The sequence below is a fragment of the Notechis scutatus genome, chromosome 8 (assembly GCF_049901735.1).
Source record: "Notechis scutatus isolate UNSWTSFEM ecotype Mainland chromosome 8, rNotScu1.2, whole genome shotgun sequence".
In the NCBI taxonomy this organism is placed as follows: domain Eukaryota; kingdom Metazoa; phylum Chordata; class Lepidosauria; order Squamata; family Elapidae; genus Notechis; species Notechis scutatus.
In genome coordinates, this window is record NC_142016.1 from 685,662 (window position 1) to 710,434 (window position 24,773).

Below are 24,773 nucleotides of genomic sequence, written 5' to 3' on the forward strand. Positions count from 1 at the left end.
GGAGAAATGCTTAGGTTGAGGTAAAATTGTGTTTGCTTTTATCACGAGGAGTTAGTGGAGTTTTCCCCAGATGTATTGGAACTCCAAAATCATGAATTCCTAGAATTCATCAAGAGAATACGAGCTTAAGGAGGAATGTTTTAACAGGAACAGTTTTGACGTTCCTTAGCACTCTAGTTACCTCCCATCTTGACTATTTGTAATGCACTCTACATGGGGCTGCCCTTGAAAAGTATCCAGATGCTCCAATTGGTCCAGAATGCTCCAGCCCGCATAGTTTTGTGCAGGCCCAAGTATGCTCATAAGTGACCTCTCCTGGAGGAGCGGCATTGGCTGCCAATTTGCTTCTGGGTCCAATTCAAGGTGCTGGTTGTCAACCTTAAAAACCCTACATGGCTGCATTAATAAAGAGACAGAATCAAGATAAGGTGAAGTGTTAATACACTTTATAATGAGCACACTTGGAATCCAGTTTTGATCGCCATGATATAAAACACATTGGACTTTAGAAAAGAGTGCAGAGAACAGAAACAAAGATGATTGGGGACTGAAGGCTAAAAGATGAAGTTGCAGGAACTGGATGTTACCTCCCATCTTGACTATTTGTAATGCACTCTAGTTTGATGAAAAGAAGGACTGGGGTGACATGATAGCAGTGTTCCAATATCTCACAGGGGCTGCCCCAAAGAAGAGGCAGTCAAGATCTTCTCCAAAGCAACTGAGGGCAGGACAAGGAGGGGTGGAAATTGGTCGGGGGAGAAGCAACCTGGGACCAAAGAGAAATTTCCTGACAGAACAATAAGCCAGTGGAACGACTTGCCTCCAGAAGTTGTGGGGGCTCCAGCACTGGAAGTTTTTAAAAGCGGCTGGGAAGCCGTTTGTCTGGAATGGTGTGGAGTTTCCTGGGCTTGGACTAGTCAAAAGACCCCCAAGGTCCCTTCCAGCTCGGTTATTCTCTTAAAGGCGAGTCAGCTGCCCAGCAGCCAGATTTTGATCGCGTGACCGCTGCAACCGCCGTGTGAAACGGTGACGTCACCTTTTCTCCTGCCGTTGTAAGTTGGAGTGGTCACTAAGTGAGTGGTTGTAAGTCAAAGACTACCTGTACTACAAAAGGAGCGGCGGGATCCATGGCTGGAGGTCATTCTCCCAGGGGACTGAGCGGGGTGTGTCTCAAATGAACGGCTCTTGCGAGACGCAAGCGCCATTTCCCCGGCCGGGAGCTGGTGAGGCGGAAATTGGCTCCACACACACCCCGCTTAGCCGATTGGCCTTCGTTAACTCCTCCCCTTCCGCTTCCCTCGTTTGTCTCTCTCTCAGGCCCGCCAGCCCAGCCCGGAAGAACACGCGCCTCTGCAAATTGCCCCCCCTCGCGACCGGAAGCCGCCTCCCGTTGCCTTGGCGACGCGCGACGCCCCTCTCGCCGCCTAAGGACGCCGGCAGGAGCTTCTTTCGGCCTCCCCGCCATGTCGCTGCGGACGCTGCCGCTGCTCGTCCTCAACCTGGGCGGGGAGATGCTGTACATCGTGGACCAGCGACTGCGCGCACAGAGCATCCCGGGAGACAAGGCGCGCCAAGGTCAGGGGGCTGCCGGGAGGGGGAGCCGAGGCCGCCGTGAAGGGCCCCGAGAGCGCAGGCCCCGCCGCCTCCCCCGCCCCGGTCGCGGGGGAGGGTGGGATCCTCGGGTCCGCCCAGACGCAGCGCCTCGGAGGAAGGCCGACGGGTCGCTTCTGCCGGTCCCCCCGACCCCCGACGTTGACCCCCAGAGCGAAGCTGATTCCTTCGCAGCAATAAAGCGTGCAGTGAACGTGGAAACCGGCCGCGTTTGTTCTTGGCGGCGACGCCTGTTGGAGAGGCCGTAGATAGCCGACCTTTGTTCCTGGACCCGGTTGGAATCGGAGCGGGGGGAGCCGGGAGAATCCCTCCTAGGGAGGCCCAGCGGGGTTGCCTGCCTGGTCTCTGGAGGCGGCAGCGCTTCCCTTGAACGGCCTCCCGGGGGCTGAGGAGGAGGAGGCTCCTGCTTCCTGGGCCGCTTCGTCTCCGGGACAAGAGCATCCAGGGCTCGCTCCAGGGCGTGTGTGTCAGAAATGGACCGCTGGGGCGTGGGGGTGAACTCGAGAAACCAAGCCCCAAGACGAGACTAAATCGGCTCCCATGCGCATGAATGTGTCTCTAGAAGGAAGACCTACACACACACACACACACACGGTTGAAATTTAGAATAGAATGAGATGGAAGGGACCTTGGAGGTCCTCTGGTAGTCCATCCCCTGATCCTATAGACCATTTTAGATAAGTGGCTGCTCCTTAAAAGCCTCCCGTGATGGAGCCCTGCGAGGCTTCTGGAGGGAAGCTGCTCCACTGTGAGGAAGTTGCTCCTTAATCCCAGGTTGCTCCTCTCTTTGATGTGTTTCCAGCCATTCAGGACCTCTGGATCCAAAAAACACCTGAGCTTAGTTTAGCTTTGTTTATTTACTGCTGTACAAACTGTTGTTTCTTTGCATCTGTACTTGTTCTGAAAACAAAACTATGGGAAATGGAGAGACTGAAAAATAACAATAATAATGTTTGGTTGTTTGGCCAGGTTATGCTTCATTTTTCTAGCTCTTTGCGTGAAATCAAACAATCTGGTTCTGCAGATTCTTCTGATTGAGAAACATAGAATTGTTCTAAAACACAGGTGTCAAACTCACTGGGTCGTGTTGGTGTCAGATGACATTCCATGATTCCCCATTCACACAGCTGGGGTGGGTGTGACCTGCACTTGTTACATTGCATCCTGCCCATGGGCTGCCAGTTTGGCACCCCTGCTCTAAAACAATAGCTCATCCCTGTGGATCTGAGGATATCTCAGCCCAGCTTGGTTCTCTGTGAATATTTTTTTTTACGTTTGTAGTGGGACACCATAAAAGTTGAGCTGCTGCTGAGCTGTTCCTTCATTTTCAAGAATTTTTAACGCTGGGAAAATGCAATTCTTCTCCAGAGTGTGAAATGGGCTTGAAAAGGGATACCATCCCATTTCGTAATGCCTATATCACTGCCACTTTAAATATCCCCAATAGTTGTTTTCGGCTGTCCAACATCTTAAGTGAAAGAGTAAAAAAATGTACATTGCTCTTCAATTCTTTTCTCTTTTCCACGTTGTTCTCAGTGTATTCTTAGTACTTGACCCGCCATTTTTTCTGTTTTATGCTTCGTGTAGATGAATGGACTGATGTGGACAGGAGACGAGGTACTGTAACATTTTTAGACCTGCACTGAGCTTCCAAACTATGTATATGCAGTATGTTGAAGGATGCTGCAGAAAATCTCTTCAGAGCAGTTACTCAATTACAAAGCTTTGTTGTGTTCAAGTTGTGGAAGTGTATGGTCTCTTTTATGTGTTATAAGGCAAATCCATCAACATATTGGGCTCAAAAACTTGTTGAGATGAGCAACTATAGAAATCAAATAAATAAATAAAATAGAAAAATTATTGGAATCATTGTTGAACAGGCCAATTTGTTAATTCAAATACACCTTGAGGTAAGGTGTAGATCAATTGCAGGTTAAATATTGTCATTAGATGAGACAAATTGACCGATTGTAAAACATCTTAAAAATGCCAATTGTGCTGCTTCCAGCTTCGCTTTTTAATTTATTCATGTCTGATAATGCAGATTACTCAGGAACACGTATACCAAATTCTGTATTTCAGTTATTGACATCTTACAAGATTTTTTGTTGGTTACCCACGGAAGATGGCTCCTGTCCTTTTGAAAATTATTTCCTAGCGCTAATTATGGTTCCAGCAAGGGAAGAAGTGAAGGGCTGTTTGCTCTTAGGAAGAATAACAGGTCCAAATAAGTATAACTACAAAAGTGGCTACCTTTCATAATAGGCTGCAAAAGCAATAGGAAGAAAAAGCATGCATCAAGCAGTCTCCTTCAGTCTGGAAGCTAGCATAAAGTGCAACTCCTATTCCTTGCAACATAGCCAAAGTCTGGAGATGGTGCCAGTTATAGTCAAACATGCCTGGAAAAGCCAATATAGGAGAAATCTGAGATTTGTAAGGCTAAGTTCAAATCCTCATGCAGCCAGGGAACTCATTGGGAAACATTTTTCAAGGATAAATTTGGATGGTGATAATATGCATTCATGTCCCAGGAAAAGGAAAGAAAATTCCAGGAGTGAAAATGTATTTTAAATTAATAACCATTTTTTTAAAAAAATACTGCCTATTCTCATAGTAGCATTTAATATACTTTTTGGCAATAAGCAATCTGTAGATGTCTTGCACTCAAGATAATGCTTTATAAATGTCTACACATTATTTGACAATACTTGATCAAGGTTAAATTTAATCAAAAATTTTTAGCCAGTGAAATTCCCTGCTCTGATTTGGCTATAGACTGACAGAAATAAGATGATATTTGAAATTCGAAGATCTGCTTGTTTTGTTCTATTTATTTGCTTTAATAGAAATAAAGAAGAAATATACAGAAAAACATAAAAAATACAGTGAAACAAAAACCCATTTAAACACAGCATTTCCCTTTCCATTGCATTGAAAAGGAAACAATTTGTAAACAGTGAATCTAGAATCCATCAATCTACAATGGCATTGTCTTTCCATTATAAAAGTATTATTTTTGATATGTTTCATTCTGTAGTTCCATTGTTTTCAAAACATTGATAGATTCTGCATTTTGGTACATAATTCAGAATCATGTTTATATCTTTCTCCCGCCATATGAACAAATTTATGGATTTTAAATCAATATGGAATGATAATGAAGTAAACCCAATCATGTCTATAATATCCCCTCTGTCATCTTACACTTTCATTATGATAAGGTTGGCAGTTAATTCTTTCAAACATTTAACTGATATCACCAAATTTAAAAAAGTACAAAACTAAAAAAGCCTGCATAATGAAACATCATAGCCATGCTCATCACACACTTTATTCCTCCCAATAGATAAAATATATAAAGGAAGAAACAGTAGCAAACCCAGTCACCGTTAAGCTCCAAAGGTCTACAGGGGAAATTTGTTTTCACAGTCTTGTACAATGTCTGTACTGGAAAGAAATACCAAAGCATGCGGATTGGCCACAAAGAAAGGCTGCCTTCTCATCTAATTACCCTTTTCTCCCAAGATGATGAAACCTTGAACAGGGCCCCCATAGATCATTCATGACCCAATATGAGAATCAGAATAACGTGGCACAAAGTAGTATTTGACGTAGCTTGTTACTCTACTATCAATGTCTTTATAAATAATAACCAGCACTTTGAGTTGGGCTTGGAATAACTAGAAAAAAGGGTTATCCTGCCCAAAAGGTATGCTTTGATGCATTTTAAGTAAGTCTGCATCATATTGTTCAATGGTGACGAAATAGAACAGATGAGGAACTAGTAAACCTTTAGCCAGAAAGGGGGCTATGAAAATATCTCTAGACCCCTCACATCCTGGACAGAAAGTGTTTCCACTTCTTCTCTCAAGACGACACTATAGGGTGTTGCATGCCAAAACAATAAACACAAGGACAGTTTTTCCCCATAGATACTCTGCTAAACAACTAATCCCCACAACACTGTCAAACTAGTACGACTGTATTACTATTATCCTTCTCATCTTTCCTATCTTCTTATGACTACAACTTTGTTGCTTGTATCTTATGATTTATATTAATTGTTTTATTTAGTATCCTGGTATGATTTATGTTGATTGCTTATTTAGTATCCTATGACTATCGTTAAGTCATATGATTTCATATGATTTATCATATGATTTATGATGAATGTATTTTATTATGATTATGATTTATCACTTGTTGCTCATATGTATACTGAGAGCTTATTCACCAGAGACAAATTCCTTGTATGTCCAATCACACTTGACCAATAAAATATTCTATTCTATTCCTATTTCTATTCCTATTATATTCCAGCAGTATTTGTCAACCTGGGCAACTTGAAGATGAGTGGACTTTAATTCCCAAATCCCCCCGCCATATTGCTGGCTGAGGGATTCTGGGAATTGAAGTCCACCCTCCTTTAAGTTGCCTAGGTTGAGAAACATTGTCTTTTAGAGGATAATATCAGAAATCAGGAGGGTGTGTGACCAACAGAATTACAGGTTCTTAAGATCAATAAAACAAATTGTCTGTTTTACATTGGCCAGACTGCATCTAGAATATTGTATCCCACCCCTGTGTATTGTGTTTTAGGAAGGACATTGATAAACTGGAGTTTGTTCATAGGAATGCAATCAATATAGTAATGATGCAAAGAAAATCTCACAAGGAATGTTTGGATATTGGGATATCTGAAAGGCTATCATGTAGAAGGCAGGGCAGAATTATTCAGAACTATTTCAGGAAACAGTACAAGAAACAAGTTTTAATAGCAAGGAAATCAATTCTGAATAGATGTTAGGAAAAAATGTATTGGTAAGAGCTGTTCAACAATAGATCAAGACTCCATCAGCAGTGTTTCTTAAAGTGTGGCTCTAGTACACCTCTTGGATCCACAAAATCTAATTTATTTGCCAGCCTATGTTGAAGAGCAACACAGTATTAATATCCTATCAAATGAAGATGAGAAGTGGTAGTGACAAGGAATGCATCAATTTACATTTTTAATACAGTAATGTCAATAAATATATGTAATATATGTAAATGTTTACATATGTAAATGTTTAAGAAACACTGCCATAGAGAATGGTAGGCTCAGGAGCCATGGTGGTGCAGTGTTTAGAGTGCAGTACTGCAGGCTACTTCTGCTGACTGCCAGCTGCCTGCAATTTGGCAGATCAAATCTCACTAGGCTCAAGGTTGACTTAGCCTTCCATCCTTCCATCCTAAGGTGGGTAAAATGAGGACCCAGATTGTTGGGGGCAATAAGCTGACTCAGTAAACCACTGTGAAGTACTCTGAAGGGGTGTATAAGTCTAAGTCCTATTGCTATTGCTCTCCTTTGCTAAAGGCATTTACACAGACTGAATGACCATCAGTCAGGAATGTTGATGTTATGGACTCTTGCAGAGGCAAAAGAGTTGGACTAGATGATCTCCAAGCTCCCTTCCAACTCCTTTCATTCTGAGTCTGTGCAATAGCAAGTCTGGCATACAGGCATGATGGAGTCACTGCATTATGTGCCAGTTTTAGCCTCCACATTGCTTTCAAATGTAGCCCTGTGTAAAGCACATGTGGCCTCAAGGTTGGCTTCCAGCTCTAGAATGCTATGAAACACTCTGGGTTCCGTGAATAATGTCTAATTATTCATATGCAAACCAATTTGGTCCAGTTTGGTCCTCCTACTATCAGTTGCTTCTGCTGTAAAATTAGTAACCAGGGCACCAATTCTTTCAGATAACTGCCTTAATCTGCTACTTGTAATCCAGCTCTTCACAAATTCGTGCCCTCCAGATGTATAGGTTCACTTTCCATCATCCTCAGAGATCTTGGTCAAGGTTGGGGGTGATGAAGTTTCAACTCTAAGGCATCTGGAAAGACACCAGGATGGGGAAATCTGCTCTATCCAAAAATTTATTGTTTGAAGATGTTTTCAGTACCATTCATATGACTGTACCACATTTATTCATACTGCCATAAAAATTTTTATTTGTGTAATCAATTTAATAGATAGTGATGCAAAGCAGACTGCAATGATAAGTGTGTGGGGAGTAAGTAACAGTACATGTGTGGCATTATCATGCAAATGCCTGTCTGCCTCTTAGGTATGGCATCCGATGTTTGGAACACATGTATATATAATGGTGGCATTTGGCATCATTGCAATTTGTAGTGGGGCACCAGTGACAGCCACAATTATTACCCCAGTGTGCTACCTTTGATCCACTTACCTATCCTGTACCATAGTCTTGCAGGTAAACAAGGAGTAGGGGATAATCATTTATTTAGGGGGGGAAACCTGCTTAACTTGCATAGATTTGAGCAACAGGTTTCTAAAAAGAACTCTGTTCCAAATTGTAAATGTACCATACAGTGGCTGCAGAGCATTCCTTTCTTTTAATTGTTCCCTTGATGCATTCAGTCTCGGGGCACCCCAATGCAAATTGCAGCAGGCTTCTGCTATAGATCTTGGAACAGTTCAGGAATCCCCAGTTAAAAATGAGGCATTAAGCACCTCCCCACTACCCTCTGAATAGGGCTTGTGTGTGCGGGTAGCACAATGCAAAAGGCTCTTCCATTGGATCAGTATTGAATGGCTAAGAGGTTTCTGGACTTGGAGTCTAATCAGCACACAAGCAAGACTTGTTACATCTTTTCAGAAAGAGTAATGACGGCTTTAATACGGATATTTTGTTTCGGAGTTTGTCCAGAGGGAATTGTGCTCCAGAATTGTGCCTCTGGAGATTCTGTGATTAGCAACATCAGTTAAATGCTAGGCTGAATGAGTAGGGAAAAAATAAAAGTGGCAGATAGAAAAGGCATTTTGGGGAATGTTCAAAACCCATTTTCTGGTTTTGCACAATTCACTCAACATGTGAGTGAAGTTACAGTATATGCACATGAAGCTCCCCCCAAAACCCACCTCAATTTAAAAGTAAGTCTGCAAGTGCAGCCAATACAATGCAACAGGCCTAGTTAAGTGTGTTGTGGGGTCACAATTGATTCTGACAGTGGAGAACTGAAGAAATTCAATTTTTGATTTCCTCCACCATGGAAAGAGAAAATGGATAATACTTAACAGTGTCTTCATCTACCTCAAGGACAGCCAGCTCTTCCTGTAATTAATTTGAATCTGATCTGAGGCCTGATGATACAGTGCTAATATTTGGATAAGTTTCCTACCTGTTTGGTGTCTGATCCTCTCATACACAGTCACAGTTAGAAAGGCTGAGTTGCTTCAGGCTCAAGGTTATTAACATCTTGTAATTCATGGAGGAGAGAGTTCCTCAAAGCCAGGAGATCCAAATTATGGATCTTAGAGTGGACGAAAAACAACTCCATCCAGAGTTGCCTCAAACTGAGATGGGCAAGATACTAACTAAATCAATAAATCAATTTAATGTTTAATAGTACTGAATGTTACTGTGAATTTTCTCCTGGCAAGGAGGGTACCTAAATATTGATAATTAAACTCCTATGCCTAAAATGTGATCCTCATAAGAAAAAGGGATCCTCTAGCACAGGGGCGTCAAACTCGATTTCATTGAGGGCCGCATCAGGGTTATGTTTCATCTCAGGGGCCAGGGTGGGCGTGGCCAGATTGACATCACTCGTGCCAGGGCGCCTGTGGTGGCCCGAGCACTCTGCTAGCAAGCGCTCCACACTCTGCCAGTAAAAATGGAGTGGGGGGGGGCATGTGCCCCCCCCCCCCCAGCTCCGTTTTCGCTGGCAGAAGGCAGCAGGAAACCATCGCAGTAAAAAAACGGTGCTTGGGAGCCCGTTTTCTCTGGCAGAGTGCTCGGACCACCACAGGCACCCCCAATGTGAGTGACGTCAAGCTGGCCACGCCCACCCCGGCCGCTGGAGGTCAAGCACAACCCTGATGTGGCCTTCAATGAAATCGAGTTTGACACCCCTGCTCTAGTAGTTAATGACCGAGAAGATTAGCCCAACTAATAGTAGAATTTTAAAACTGAGATATAATTATTTTTCACAATAAATTACATCATATTTAAAAATATTTTTGTCATGACTGCAAGAAGCAGAACTGAAGCAGTTTGGAAGTGCAAAAAGTAATGTCGCAAATTATAACTGCTGAAATTGAGAAATATGCCTCTTGGATTTTGCAAACATTTCCTTTCCATCTTGTTGGAAGAAGGAATTACCTGGTGTAGGTGGAGCAGTTTTGAGCATCTCCGTTCCAAATATAAGAAAATGATTTCCAATTTCTGCATTGCTATAATGAAATCCCCGGCAAGAAATCAGGAAATAATCTTCTGCATGCCTCTTTTTCAGTGGAGGGATATTCAGAAGAGAGCATTGCTATGCACAGGAATGACCTGGGGGGCAAGGAAGTTCAAGTGAAAAAGCAACCTCAGTAGCACGTTGTCTTCTCAATTGCAAAATGCCTACTTCGTCCTGGGAAAACTAAAACAATGGATTTCTGTGATTATTTTATCTTTTCAGTGATGAATGACATCATTGGGGGCATCTTCAATAAAATTTTTATGGATGAGCTGTTTAAGCCGCAAGAACTCTATTCCAGGAAAGCCCTAAGAGCAGTTTTTGAGCGGTTGGTTCACGCCTCCATCATGAGACTGAATGCCCCCAGTATGGATAAGGTGAGGTCAAACCTTTCTTTTTCTCTCTATGTCTTCTTATGAAACTGGGTAACCCTTTTTAATCAAGAAAAGCCATTATTAAGTTCACACAATTTGAAACATAGATGCACATGGAAGGGGAGAAATGATCTGAAATACTGATTTTCAGTGCATGTATTTAATTACATCATGCCTACTGACTTTACAGCCAAGGACAAAATATGGCATTATGTACTCTTATGAAATGTCACTCTGCACCTCCACATGTCTTTTTCTGCTTTCTTAACCAACAAGTGACTTAGCCCTTGAAACATGTCCCGCCTGGTCTTTTCCATCCCAGAGTTCATACTTATCAGCCTTCCAAAACGGCAGTCTGATTTCTCAGCTTCAGCTTCATTCGTTCATATGTTCAGTTTGCATTTGGCTGATTTCCGTTCATATCACTTTTCTTCAACAGTGTTATTGAACAAAATAGCTACTAAGATGTTCTTTGCTAAGGGAAAGCATCTGAATTAATGTATTTACATGTATATCTTCAATAAACTACTGGTAATCTTTTTCAAGAAACTATATGTGGTTAAGTAAATACTTACCTATTTATATTATATATAATATGCCTACACATTTAAGATCTAAGTTTAAGTACATATCTGAATGCAGATGTGATAATGTCTAGTAAGTTTGCTACTGAGATATTTCAGATCATTTGCTTTATCAACTGAGGGCTTTCCATTAATTTCATACTTCTTTTTTGCTGTTGCTTCTGTTTACTATAGGAAGTCCTCTGCTTATGACTACAATTGAGCCCCAAATTTAATATTGCCAAGCAAGACAGTTGTTAAGTAGAGTTTGCCTCTTTTAACAATCTTTCTTACAACAATTGTTAAGTGAATTGCTGCAGTTGTTAAGTGAATCTGGTTTCCCCATTGACTTGCTGTGTCAGAAGGTCTCAAAAGGGGATTTCAGGATCCTGGGACACTGCAGCTGTCTTTAATTCATGCCAGTTGCCAAGCGTCCGAATATTGATCATGTAATCATGGGGATGCTGCAATGGTCGTATGAAAAATAGTAATGCACATTTTTCAGTGTCGTCGTAACTTTGAACAGTCACTAAATGAACTGTTAAGATATACAGATAGTCCTTTACTTAAGGACTATCTGTATATCTTAACATTTTTAATTCTATCCATCACCATATGCATTTAAGTAAATAATGTGCAATATATTTTGGCTAAGTCCTGGGCATGAATGCAAAGTGTATTTCCTGCATTTTAACAATAATTGAACTGAAAGCTAGACAGGATTATTGGTATTCTTCAAGTAAAATCCTGCTAGCTGTATTAAATCAGTTATCGTGTTCTAACAAAGTATAAGTAACTTTATAAATCCTGACCCGGCCTCTGTGACTAACTGGCATCTCTTGCCTATTCTGTAGCTTTATGATCTGATGACTATGGCTTTCAAGTACCAAGTTCTTCTCTGCCCTCGACCCAGGGACCTTCTGCTCATCACTTTCAACCACCTGGATGCCATTAAAGATTTTGTCTATGAATCGCCCAAAATTCTGAGCCAAATTGATGTTACCTTGCGCAAGTTCATTGATGTAAGAATGCCCCACCTTCTATCTTCTGTACAGAAAAAGTATAAAAGAGTGAAAGGCAAAGTAAATTATGGAAAAAATAATAGTGTTGTCAACGGTAGATTTAGCTTTCTGGGAATAAAGTTACTGGAAGGACCACCTCAATTGCAGATGAGCGGAATTCATGGCACACTAAATTCCTAAGTAGCCATCTACAATTTTAACTTTGCACATCACCCAGACAATAAAGTTAGTTTGTGTTTTGGTCTCTCATGCCCATCCCAAAAAACTGGGAAAATTAAATCAATTACAACGATGTAGTTTAGTTAACCATACTGTAGTTAAATATATTGTATAAACAGCCATGGCATAGAATGATGGTTCAGTGATACACCATCAACAAGAGACCATACAGGACCATCACATCATTCTCCGTGGAACTGCTGCGAGCATCCAGAGAGTGGGGGAGGTGCTCCAGTCTCATGTCGTACAGGCTGAGCTATAATTGAGGGAACGCCCTCCTCCGCCACGTGACTCCTCCTTGCGTTCCCCCAGTTTTAGCTCAGCCTTCGACGAGACAGGCAGCTAATTTTGTTCCTTGGCCGTTTCAGGTTCCTAATCTTAATTGCCATCAGGTTTGTCTTTTTCTCTTAAATCCTTGTTCCTTGCGTTGACTGTGTGGTTCCAAATTGTTGCCTTAGCGAGATTTCTCGCCCTCAGGGGAGAGGTAGGGGGAGTTGGAGCTTTGCCCCCCCCCTCCTTCTTCTCTGCCTGTTCCCAAACTGCGCTCCTTGGAGCCAGCCGCTTTTTTCCGTCTTTATCTTTCCGATCGTTGCATCTTCTCCCCACTAACGCAATCAGAGGAAGCTCCGCTTCTTCTCCCAGCCCTTCTGAATTTCATTCCTTTTTAAGTTTAAGGGCTGGTGTGTCTTTGGGCTATTAGCGCCATTGCGGGCGGCCATTTTAGGCGCGCCTCGTGGTCGGCGCCATTTTGGTGAGCTTCGAAGTTGCGTGGTTGACTGTTGGTCCTCAGCGTGATTAATAGGCCGCGTGGACTCTGAATTTGCCGAGAATACCGTGGCTTCGTGCCCAGTTATTCTCCCTTGACTTTCTTTTGCCTCAGTTGGTGTTGTTCTGTGATTGCCCGCAACTCGCTCAGAGACCCAGGCAGGTACCTTCCAAGTTCGCTGGGAGGCTGCCTTTGGAGGCCTTCCTCACCCACCTCTTTTTCGTTTGTGCAAAGTGATATTTCTTTTTGTATATAGAAGGATTAATTTTTTTCACTGGCCTCAGCGTTGCATTTGGCTTCTCTTATACAGTTTAATATTTAGTTAGTCTTTTATTAGGTTTCATTTCATATTTAACTACCTTGGGCTCCGCCCACCCTTAAAAAAAAATAAAAAAATAAAATAAAAAAAATAATAACAAAAAATAATAAAAAATAAAAAATCAGAAATTAAAAATTAAAAATAAAACAAATTTTTTTCTTTTCTTAGATTAGCCTTTTGGCAAGGCCTTTCCTTCAAAAAAATTTTTTGACTATTATTAGCAGATAGATAATTAAGGGAAATTCCCTTTTTTCCTTCCAAAAGGGGGACGTGACCCAACTTTAGGAAAACCGGCTTGAGCAATAGGCCGAACTCCTAGGTGCACCAACCGCCTCCCTAATTTCTTGGTATGGCAGAGGGCAATCCTAGTGGGCCTTCCTTAAAGGCCAAATCCAAAACCCACTACTTACGCACAAGGGACAAGGATTCCTCCAGTGCCTCCCAAAGGGATGCCTTGCAGCGTCATAAGGCTCTGGAGAAAGAATTTAGTAAACGCTCTAAGGACTCGCCTTCTGTAGCTCTTGCCCCTCCCTCTCTTGTTGTACAGCCCCCCCCGCCAGGGCAGTCTTCCCCCTCCAGGTGTAGTTCCACACGAAGTCTTCAGACCCCTCGCGCCCCTGAGGCAACCTTCACGCCGACTGCAGCAGGCCTACGGCATGAAGACCCGGCTTCGTCTATTATCCCTGACAGTATCAAGGAGTGGATGCAACTCGCCATCCGTCAAGGGATCGCTGAAGGCATGCAGCAATTGTCAAGGTCGGAGTCTCAAGGAATGGCGCCTGGATTTGAATCCGTGTCTACCAGGCCTATCGCCGGTCCAGCATCACAGCAGGGACAGGTACCTCTCCAATTGGACGTTCCATGCCTGGAGGGTGGGGAGGCCCTGGTGGAGGAGGAAGGGGACTTTCAGTCCTTCGGGGAAGAAGAGGTTTCCGATAGGGGGTCACTGCACTATTCTGAGCCCCTATTTGAGGTGGACCCCATGGAGGGGGAAATGTCAGAAGACGAGGGCATTTCCCCTGAGCAGCCGGCTATGGTGGGTCTGTTCAAGCCTCAGTTATTTAAATCCTTATTATTTAAGGCTAAAAATATTTCAGGTCTTCTTCCTCAGTCCGCCTCTGAGCCGTCTCCTGCTACCCCGGGGGGTCAAGAAGACTCCATATTCAGTCATCCTATCATTGAGACTGAGGTAATCCCTACCCCCAATATTCTCCGATCTAGTAGCAAGACAGCTGGCGTCGACAGGCCCTTCTCCTGCTCCTTCCAACCAGGACAAGAGGTTGTTCAATCTCGACCCGGAATTCTCAGCAATGCTGGCTACTCCGGAGGTAGACGACCCTATCGTTAGATTGGACTCTTCTTCTTCCAATCCCACTGACGCTCTAGAGGCGCTTAAACCTGAAGATAAACGGGCGGAATTGGCGCTCCGGCGAGTGCATCAATCAGATGCCTGGGCCATAAGATCGGTCACAGCGGCCTCCTTTTTTACCTGCTCTTCCATAAGGTGGCTTAAACAACTAAAGCAGCATGTCCCTGCTTCAAACACAAGAGCCCAGCAGGACATCGCCAAGCTCACGGCCGCGGCGGAATTTGTGGCCGACGCCACTTTTCACTCCGTGAAGTTCTCGGCCCGGGCCATATCCTCACACGTGGCTGCCCGTCGGCTACTCTGGCTCCGGCAATGGCACGCCGATGTGAAAAACAAGTCTAAGCTAGCCTCAGCACCCATCTCGGGGGGAAAGCTATTCGGCCCTGCCTTAGAACCATTGCTAATGGAGACGCGCAATAAGAAGAAATTTCTCCCGTCCATTTTTCGTAAATCAGATGCCAGAGGGTCCCAGCCCTTTCGGAGGGGCTCCTTTCGTCCCTCCTTCCAGCATTCGTTCACCCCTAGGTATCAGGCCTCGCAGTCCTTTCGACCGACCTATCAAGACAGGGGCGACTCAGGTGACAGAGGCAGGAGGGGAGGAAGTTACAGGAGGCCCTTCAGAGGTTCAGGAAACAGGGCGTCCCGAAGGCCCAGGTAGTCCTTCTGCCTCCTATCCCATTGGTGGCCGCCTTAGGCATTTTGCTGACCAATGGGTAACATCCACTTCGGATGTTTGGGTCAGAGACACTGTCAGATTCGGTCTCTCCCTCCAATTTCATTCTCCACCACCACATCACTTTATGGTTTCTCCCCTATCCAGAGACCCGGCTAAGCGGGCGCTTATGTCATCAGCTATCCAGCATCTTACAGATATTAGGGCTATCCAGCCTGTACCTGTCTCAGAGCGGGGAGAGGGGTTCTACTCCCTCCTCTTCTTAGTCCCTAAGCATTCTGGAGGCTGGAGGCCCATTTTGGATTTGAAGAGGCTCAATCGATTTATTGTCCGGCATAGATTTAAAATGCATACCCTTCAATCCATTTTACAGAGTATCAGAAAAGGAGACTGGATGACTTCAGTAGATTTGTCCGAGGCTTATCTCCATATTCCTATTCTCCCCTCGCACTCCAAATATTTGAGGTTTTGTTATAATCATCAGCATTTTCAGTATGTGGCCCTTCCCTTTGGCCTGGTTTCGGCCCCAAGGACCTTTACTAAGGTGCTAGCAGCTCTAGCGGCCCACCTCAGGCACTTCCCAATCCGAGTTCATTGTTATCTTGATGATATTTTAATTGTTTCGCCCAACCGAACCCAGGCTACACGTGACACTGCCACCACCCTTTCGGTGTTACAGGCCCACGGTTTCCTTGTGAACTGGGAGAAGAGTCAGCTCACTCCTTCCACCCGTATAGCCCATTTGGGAGCCATCATTGATTCGGTTAGGGAGAAGGTTTTCCTTTCCCACGATAGGTTCATCAGCATACAAGCCTCCATCAGGATCATTAGGCAGTCTGGTAGGGCCTCCTTGCTTGATTTATCCAAGCTGCTGGGGAAGCTTGTTTCCTGCATTTCCATTATTCCATGGGCACGTTTGCATTCTAGATCGTTGCAGTGGTTCCTTCTGCCGTACCAACGTTCCGGACGGAGCAACTCCAACATCAGGGTGAAGGTCCCTCCAAGAGTCCTCGCCTCCCTTCTATGGTGGACAAGACCTTCCATCAACAAGGGCCATCTATTCAAGGATCCTCCAAGAGTCACGCTCACTACAGATGCAAGTCTTTCAGGATGGGGAGCACACCTGCACTCCCTTTCGGCCCAGGGCGTTTGGTCGGCCACTGAACAGCGTTGCAGCATCAATTGGTTGGAGCTTCACGCGGTGTACTTGGCCCTGAAGGCCTTCCTACCACAGGTACTAAAAAACCACGTACTAGTCCTCACCGACAACACCACAACCAAGGCGCATATCAACCGCCAAGGGGGCACTCACTCTCTTCGCCTCATGAGGGAGGCCGAGCGTCTGTGTCGATGGTCAGAAACACATCTTCTATCTATCAGAGCGGAGCACATTTCGGGAGCCTCGAACGTGCACGCGGATTGGCTCAGCAGGGCCGTGTTGGACCAAGCGGAATGGCGCCTTCATCCTCTTCTGTTCAAGGAGGCAGCGACCATCTTCGGCCGGCCTCTGGTAGACCTATTCGCTTCTCCGCACAACGCTCAGACACCAAGGTTTTTCTCCCGATACCCCACCAACGGAGCAGAGAATTACGATGCCCTGCATTGCTCCTGGCCTCCCGGTCTTCTATATGCCTTTCCTCCTCTTCTGTTAATCCCCAAGGTGATTCGGAAACTGGTTCTAGAGAAGGCGGAGATTCTCCTGGTGGCACCGTATTGGCCCAGGAGACCGTGGTTCGCGGACCTTCGCGACCTGTCACTGGCCCCTCCATGGAGGATTCCACGGGACAAAATCTCCCTGTCCCAAGGCCCTCTCCTCCACCCAGATCTACAGTGGCTTCAGTTAGCCGTTTGGAGGTTGAGCGGGAAAAACTAAAGGCAGAGGGTCTTTTGGCCCAGGTCATCACTACCATTATGGCAGCTAGGCGCCCTTCCACCACTCGCATTTATAATGCAACCTGGAACAGTTTTTCCAAATGGTGCCGTCAATCTTCTATCAATCCGCTCTCCCCTTCCATTGCGCAGGTTCTGGCTTTCCTGCAAGACGGCCTGGACAAGGGTCTTTCCCCCAACACTCTGAGAAGGCAGGTCTCGTCTCTTTCAACGGTGGTTCCTGGCGACTCGTCTGCACCACTCTCCCACCATCCTCGTATCAGGGCCTTTCTCAGGGGAGCTTCCAACCTACGCCCCCCAATGGTTCATAGATACCCGACTTGGGACCTTAATAAGGTCTTGACGGCGTTGACCAAGCCTCCCTTCGAGCCTCTCAGGGAAACTTCGCTTCAGTATCTCACCCTTAAAGTGGTGTTCCTCGTGGCAATCACTTCAGCAAGAAGGATATCTGAAATTGCAGCTCTATCCGTCAGAAAGGACCTGTGCAATTTCCATCCTGATCGGGTGGTTTTAAGGCCTGACCCTGTCTTTATGCCAAAGATCAATTCGGCCTTTCACAGAGCACAGGAATTGGTCCTGCCTAACTTTTGTCCGAAGCCTGTGCGGGAGAAGGAATGGCAGTGGCACACTCTCGATGTGCGCAGAGCTCTCCGTATATACATCCATCGAACTCAGCCTATCAGAAAGTCTGAGTCACTTTTCCTTTCCTTTCAGCCGAAGACGCTGGGTTGCAAAGTCTCCCCGTCTACTGTAGGCCGCTGGATCAGGGCTACCATTTCTAAGGCCTATTTGGCCCAAGCTCTGCCGGTTCCTAGTGGGATAACTGCTCACTCTACCAGGAGTGCGGCTACTTCGGTAGCCTGGGCCACCCAGGCTTCCATCCATAACATCTGTAGGGCGGCCACCAGGGCTTCCCCATCTCCCTTTATACGACACTACAGAATTGACACTTATGCCTCCGCTGAGGCATCCTTTGGTAGGCGAGTTCTTCAACAGGTGGCGAGAGAGCCAGAGGAGATTCCGACCCAGACGGAGTCCCGCCCGTAGGACAACATGCTTTGGTATGTCCCACTCTTTGGATGCTCGCAGCAGTTCTACAGAGAATGGGCGTTGGTTCTTACCTGATACGCCTCTTCTCGTGGAACTGCGTAGAGCATCCAGCCCCTCCCTTCTTATTCCGTCTGGTAGGGAATCCTGTTTCGGCCAATGATCTTGTTTATTGTTGTTGAAAGTTGTTTTTTCTAGTTAAGTTAGAGGATTGTTCTTGTCCTCTCGTCTTCGTAAAACTGGGGGAACGCAAGGAGGAGTCACGTGGCGGAAGAGGGCGTTCCCTCAATTATAGCTCAGCCTGTACGACATGAGACTGGAGCACCTCCCCCACTCTCTGGATGCTCTACGCAGTTCCACGAGAAGAGGCGTATCAGGTAAGAACCAACGCCCATTTACATATACATTTGTCAGAGTTATATCCATATTAAAAGTATATCTTAAATATTAAAAATATTATGAAATTAGTTCTAAACCGCATAATGCATCTGCATCTAGATTTTCAGTTTGATCATTGGAACTGAGAAAAAGTGAGGTCCTATAACCTATCACCAAAATAAATATCATAATAATCTGCTGACAGATACGAGACCATATGAAATACTTGGTCCACTTAGCTCTAAAATGGGCAAGAAGAACTAAGAACATCAGATATTGTTGCTTCTGATTCTTTTCCCTAGACCTACGCCTTGCTCTCTGCTGGGGAACTTCAGCTTATCCGGCAAACGCTGCTCATCTTTTTCCAGGACATACATATCAGGGTAGGCATAGGACACATTACTTCCATGAGGGTGATGATGGTAAAAGAAAAATGTTTAGCATAAGTGATTTCCAAGTGAAACAGCTTTATTGACAAGTCTTGGTATTTCTTCATAGGTTTCCATTCTCTTAAAAGATAAAGTGCAGAATTCCAACGGCCATTTTGTGCTTCCCACCTCAACTTCAGTTCCTTGGGGGACAGAGATCCCTGGACTCATTAGGTGAATCCTTTGACTTGCCTTTTTCCTTAACTATCCAACTGGATCAGGTGCTGATCACCAGTCCAAATGGATGTGGATCCCCAGCCACTTACTGCAGGCTGTCCTTTGGGGGATAACAAGTGTTTACAAGGTTGGGTTGATGAGAGAATTGCTCCGTCCCCAAACTCTCCTATCTATTGTATAAGAGAAAAACGAAATGGTATTTACACTTTACAATGTTACAGACTTTTTAACAATAAAGGAGATGAAATTCAGAGGATCGAGTTCAGCAGTGGAGGAAATTATGTTCTTCCGTATCGGGAAGGCTCATTTGACCTTCATGGAGACAGAGTCATTAGACTGGGAACAAACATGTAAGTCATGGTCTTCAGAATTTCAGTTTAGAGCTTTCAACAACTTTCCTGTGTCCCTCTTATGTAGATAAATTCAATTCACTCTAGATACAGCATCAGCCGGCCTGTAGAGACAGATGTATCAGGGGCCACCAAAAACTTGGCATCTCATGTTAAGGTCAGTGTCTTTGATTTACCCTCAGAAACACAGAGCAGGGCTGCTGTTTTGCCTCATTTCTATTCATTTGTGTTTCCAGATTAATATCCTAAATCCCTAGATTGTTCCAGATAAAAGCTATTTGTTCAGAGTATTCTGCAGAACTTCTTTTTAATTTTGATTTCATGTTTCTTCTGTTGGGATCTGACTATATCTATTGCAACTACTGTAAAGATGGATTCTGCTTTCCTCCAGGGCTACTTATTAAGTGAAGGAGGACAGGGGAGTGGTATTTCAAGCCGCCTGATTTCCAGATAGGAGAAACTGGGAAGGAGTAATTAGCACCAATAACATTTCACAGTAGTTCAGATTGTGTAACTTACGTGTTTCTTTCCATAGCTCTTACAAATGTTGTTGTTAATGCAGGAAAACACTGCTCCCAACCCTCTTGCTAAAGAAGAGTTGAATTTATTAGCCAGGCTGATGGGTGGCTTGGAGATCAAGAAGCCCCTAGTCAAGGAAGCGGGTTTTCGTCTGAATCTTTTCACCACTGACGAGGAGGAAGAGTATGATGCTTGACTTTCAATGGTAGTAGCAATGGGGGTGGGTCTTCCATATATCCAGAGTTGCCTTGGCCTTTGAAGTATCAGAGGTCATACTCCAGAAGTGAGTTAGTGATAAAAAGTCAATACATGGAGATAGATTAATTAATTGTATTTACTCTGATCTCTTAAGGCACGCTGCCCTGACTCGTCCAGAGGAGTTATCCTATCAAGTTGTCAATATCCATGCAGACCAGGTAGATATTCATTGCTGCGTCTTATTTCTTCAAAAAATGAGATTTTCTTTTAACTGGACCAATTTCCATTTGTATATGTAAGCTTTTAAGTTTCATATACCTCTTAATGTTTTTGTTCCAGTTAATAAACATACAAAAACAAGACAGCACACATCATCAGAAATACTGTACTATATTTGTGGATTAGTCTGAAAATAATTTTTCTGTGCAAAATAGTTAGAAGCTTCCATGGACCCACATGCAGACCAAAGCCAGTCCCGATCAGTTGTTCCTTGTGATTGACGTTCAATGAAATATAGCAATGTTCCTAAACATAACAAATCATTATAACTCATAGTCATTGAGAGGCCCCAACTTCTCCATGGCTTTTAAGAAAAGTGGAGGAGGAAAAACTGAGGGAGGTCAATTATGCAGGACTTTTGGAAGTATGTTTTAATAAGCTAGATTAAAGGAAGACAGCACACCATGGCTCAAAATCCTATCAGATAAATAAGTCTGGAATAGATCATGAAAAACAAAATATTAAAAGTGTACACATAAATAATTCATTTCTGTGAAAAAGAAAATGAGAAGTGTTAAGAATCCATTATGGATGACTCATGAGCTCACTGACAAATTGAAAAGCAGAAAGGATATAAAGGAAATGGAAGTAAAGACTAATAATTAAGGATGGTATATTAGAGCCCTTCCTAACACAATCAAGGAAATGGAGGTAGGAAGTGTAGCTCAGGATTGATGAAGATATAAAGATTGACTTTCTTTCCTAAACAAGTTTAAATCTTCAGGATCTGATCAGGAGCATTCATAGCAAGCCACAGCAATGCCAAAATATTGACATGCACGCACACACACACATCCACATGTACATTCTGAGTCTGACATACTGTAAGTGCAGAAGTTGAAGAATTTATGTGATGTCATAACGCACATTCCTCGACAAGTTACATCTTGAGATGCTGGAAGGAGGCAGTAGACCAGTCCTTCAGTAGGCTAAGAGATTGCTGTGAATGTAATGTATCTAAAGTCTCCTCTGATATCCTTGTGATTGAGATGGATCAAATGTAGGTACTGCTGTCCGATATAGTTAGAGTTGCTTAACTCACTACACAGAGAAGATACTAGTAAATGATTTTGCATCAGATGTGGCTAATCTGAGTCCATCCATGGCCTAGTGCTATTCAACATTTTTTAAAATGGTCTAAGGCAGAGGTCTCCAAACTTGGCAACTTTAAGACTTGTGGACTTCAACTCCCAGAATTCTCCAGCCAGCTATACTGAAGTCCACAAGTCTTAAAGTTGCCAAAGTTGCCAAGTGGCCTAAGGGGTGGAATGGAAGCTTATCAGATCTGTAAAGGTGACTGAAGTCAGAATTTAAATTCAGATGATCTCCCACAAAGAATGCCCGCGTGTGAGAAACTGCTTCTGGCTAACTGAACATTAACAGTGCAATGCAACAACTAAAATTTATTTGATTCTTTTTGTTAGTTTTTATTATGTTTTTTTATATATTTTTTGTTTTAAATATGGTTTTACATTGTGTAAGCCGCCTCGAGTCGCCATGGGCGAATAGGCAGCAATATAAATTAAGTAAGTAAGTAAATAAATATGTCTTAAACTGAATTCACAAATGTTGTAGCCAGGTCATAACAGTCCCCCAACTTTCACAATTTAGACCTTGGGAGACTTGGATTCTGTTCTGGGCATTAGGAAATCAGCATGAATTTCGAGAAAGCTCCTAGGATTAAAGGGATCTGGAAACAAACGTGAGGAATGGCTAAAGAAATTGTTATTTCGCTGATAAAAGAAAAGATTAACAGATTAACAGAATTGGAAGGGACCTTGTAGGTCATCTAGTCCTTCAGTTCTTCTTGAAAGCTTCCATTAATGAAGCTCCCACAACTTCCGAGGGCAAGCTGTTCCATTGGTTGATTGTTCTGTTAGAAAATTTTTCCTTATTTCCAGGTTGAATCTCCTTGTTCAGTTTCCATCCATTATTCCTTGTCTGGCCTACAAGTGCTTTGGAGAATAGCTTAACCTCCTCCTCCTCTCTGGGGCAGCCCCTCAGATATTGGAACACTGCTCTCATGTCTCCCCTGGTCCTTCTCTTCACTAGACTAGCCAAGCCCAGTTCCTGTAACTGTTCTTCATATGTTTTAGTCTCCAATCTCCTAATCATTTTGGTTGCTGTTCTCTGCACTCTTTCTGGAGTCTCAACATCTTTTTATAGTGTGGTGACCAAAACTCTAGGTGTAGTCTTACTAAGGCTTTATGGAGTGGTATTAGTACCTCCCTTGATCTTGATTGTATCCCTCTGTTAATGCAGCTTAGGATTGCATTGGCTTTTTTGGCTGCCACTGCACACAGCTAGCTCATATTTAGCTGGTTGTCCACTAAGACTCCAAGATCCCTCTCACAGTTACTGCTGTTAAGCCTGGTTTCATCCAATCTATGTATGTGCTTTTGGTTTTTCTTGCCTAAGTGTAGGACTTTACTTTTCTCTATATTGAATTTCATTTTATTAGATATGGCCCAATGTTCTAGTCTGTCAAGATCCATCTGGATCTTGAGCCTATCTTCTTGGGTGTTAGCTATTCCTGCCAGCTTAGTATCATCTGCAAATTTGGTAAGTTCCCCTTCTATTCCCTCATCTAAGTCGTGTATGAAGATATTGAAGAGTACTGGGCCTAAGACGGAACCTTGTGGCACCCCACTGCTTACTTCCCTCCATGTAGACTTAGATCCATTAAGGACTACTCATTGAGTACAGTTTGTCAGTCAAATCCAACTGGAGGTGATTCTATCTATCCCATTTTTTTCTAGCTTCCCAAGAAGTAGGTTGTGGTCTACTTTGTCGAATGCCTTGCTGAAGTCTAAATTCTTAAAGGTTAGCTTAAGTGCTCAGTGTAGGATTTTCTACATCTTATTTCACAGATTATCATATAGTTGTTGTTTGAAATCAAACATAGTGAACTGTCTTTGGATATGATCATTCAACCAAGTGCATCTAATTAATCTTCTAGTCCATATTTTACTGAGAACATCTTGAGACTATCAAAAATATGCTACTCTTACATTATTCTTCACTAATACTGTAATAAAAAGTTATTGTGAATGGGGGGAGGATAGACATGCTGAAAATACAAATAAATATTAACAGCTCAAAATTAAAGGAAATTAAGACTGAATATTAGGAAGAATTTTCTAAGTATCAGCTTACTACAGTGGATTGATTTTTTTAAAGAGCTGTTTTGTTCAAATGAGATGTTTTGAATCCATAGATTTTCAGTCATACTCTGTTAAGGTAATATTGTATTTTATCCACACTTCTGTTCTTAAATAAATACTTGCTTGCAACATTTATTGAAACAGGACCAGCAACGGAACGAGGAGCTGGATCGCATCATGGGGGAATTTGAGATGTTGGAACAGCACAGTGAGACAAGCAGCAAGGAATGTGATTTGTTGGCAATGATGGATAAGCTATAACCCTTAGCTCTGAAGAGACACGCAGCTTTAATGCAAAGGCGTGTTTGGTCACCCAGCTTGATGTTAGAAGATCTAAGTCAGATAGAATACAATGGATTCTTCAGCTATCCATTTTCTGTTAGGACATTTGGGAACTGTCTGAGATCTATCTACAGTTCTTTTCTCTGGCATTAGGGAAATGTGGGCACAAGTGTGGGAGGACATTCTACTGGATAGTAGTTTTGTTCCTGTACCGTTAATGACTGCTCATGTTAGCTATTGTTAAAAAGAAAGCCCATAAATCCCCAGGTAAGTTGTGTAAATAAAAATACATACTATGAAGTAACAATTTATGTTACCGTAAAAGCTAAGTTTACAATTATATTGCAGCTATTCTTTTTAGCTGCAACTGTAAATAAGACAAGCTTGTTTAACTGCAGTGCTCACAAGTTTTTGTAATCAAAACCCGATTAAAGAAAGTTACTGTTCTCCCAGAGCTGCCTGACTCCTGGATGCACATTTCATCTTGGTACCCTATAATTGGTTAGAGTTCACCTGGTGGTTACGTTTCTTCCCAGTGGATGGCAGAGGGTGGCAGGGAAAAAGGAAGGCAGGGAATCCACCGATTGTTGCCCTGAAATTGACCCACATTAAAAATTATGGGGCCACCTGGTTGCTCACCCTCTTTGTGAGGTGCAGTAAAGCTCAGTACAATTTACATTATATGCTAATTCGAAGATGGGAAGAAAACACAAAAAATGGCCACCTTGCCAGAGTACAAAGACCTTCCCTACAAACTTACTCTTTGCCAAGAACATCATCTGTCCACTACTAAAGGGGATCAAAAATGGTTTTAAGTGTCCCAGGGTGGAAGTGGTGTTTCCATGTAATGCTGGCCTAAGGCATCCCATGCAGACAATCTTGGTCTCCCGGAGGA

General features: G+C 43.4%; 2 protein-coding genes across 11 annotated transcripts; both read left to right on the forward strand.

The window, feature by feature from the left end:
• The first annotated feature begins 1,296 nt into the window (after positions 1-1,296).
• On the forward strand, positions 1,297-24,332 carry OSCP1 (organic solute carrier partner 1). Of its 10 annotated transcripts, XR_015750425.1 has the most exons (12): positions 1,324-1,575; positions 3,199-3,228; positions 10,084-10,238; positions 11,653-11,820; positions 18,784-18,864; positions 18,980-19,083; positions 19,308-19,436; positions 19,524-19,593; positions 19,999-20,138; positions 20,308-20,371; positions 22,894-22,994; positions 23,741-24,332. XR_015750425.1 is itself a non-coding variant. In XM_087970446.1 (11 exons), the coding sequence occupies exons 1-11, from the start codon at positions 1,464-1,466 to the stop codon at positions 23,855-23,857; spliced, it is 1,131 nt and encodes a 376-aa protein (XP_087826572.1). In that variant the 5' UTR covers positions 1,320-1,463; the 3' UTR covers positions 23,858-24,332. The 10 variants fall into 10 exon arrangements, 8 of the variants coding, with proteins under 8 accessions (XP_087826575.1, XP_026529553.1, XP_087826573.1 ...); XM_087970446.1 differs by lacking the exon at positions 19,999-20,138 and having other exon boundaries at positions 1,320-1,575; XR_015750426.1 differs by lacking the exon at positions 22,894-22,994 and having other exon boundaries at positions 1,325-1,575; positions 19,999-20,160; positions 23,741-23,783.
• On the forward strand, positions 14,549-17,838 carry LOC113432497 (uncharacterized). The gene is made up of 2 exons (XM_087970376.1): positions 14,549-17,708; positions 17,771-17,838. The coding sequence occupies exons 1-2, from the start codon at positions 16,517-16,519 to the stop codon at positions 17,836-17,838; spliced, it is 1,260 nt and encodes a 419-aa protein (XP_087826502.1). The 5' UTR covers positions 14,549-16,516.
• Positions 24,333-24,773: the final 441 nt, after the last annotated feature.

Coding starts and splice junctions, on each gene's coding strand:
- OSCP1 (XM_087970445.1), top strand. CDS start 1,464: ATGTCGCTGCGGACGCTGCCGCTGCTCGTCCTCAACCTGGGCGGGGAG. Junction 1,576..3,198: donor GGGAGACAAGGCGCGCCAAG/GTCAGGGGGCTG, acceptor TGCTTCGTGTAG/ATGAATGGACTGATGTGGAC. Junction 19,084..19,307: donor GAGATCCCTGGACTCATTAG/GTGAATCCTTTG, acceptor ACAATGTTACAG/ACTTTTTAACAATAAAGGAG.
- LOC113432497 (XM_087970376.1), top strand. CDS start 16,517: ATGGTCAGAAACACATCTTCTATCTATCAGAGCGGAGCACATTTCGGG. Junction 17,709..17,770: donor CGATGTGCGCAGAGCTCTCC/GTATATACATCC, acceptor CTTTCCTTTCAG/CCGAAGACGCTGGGTTGCAA.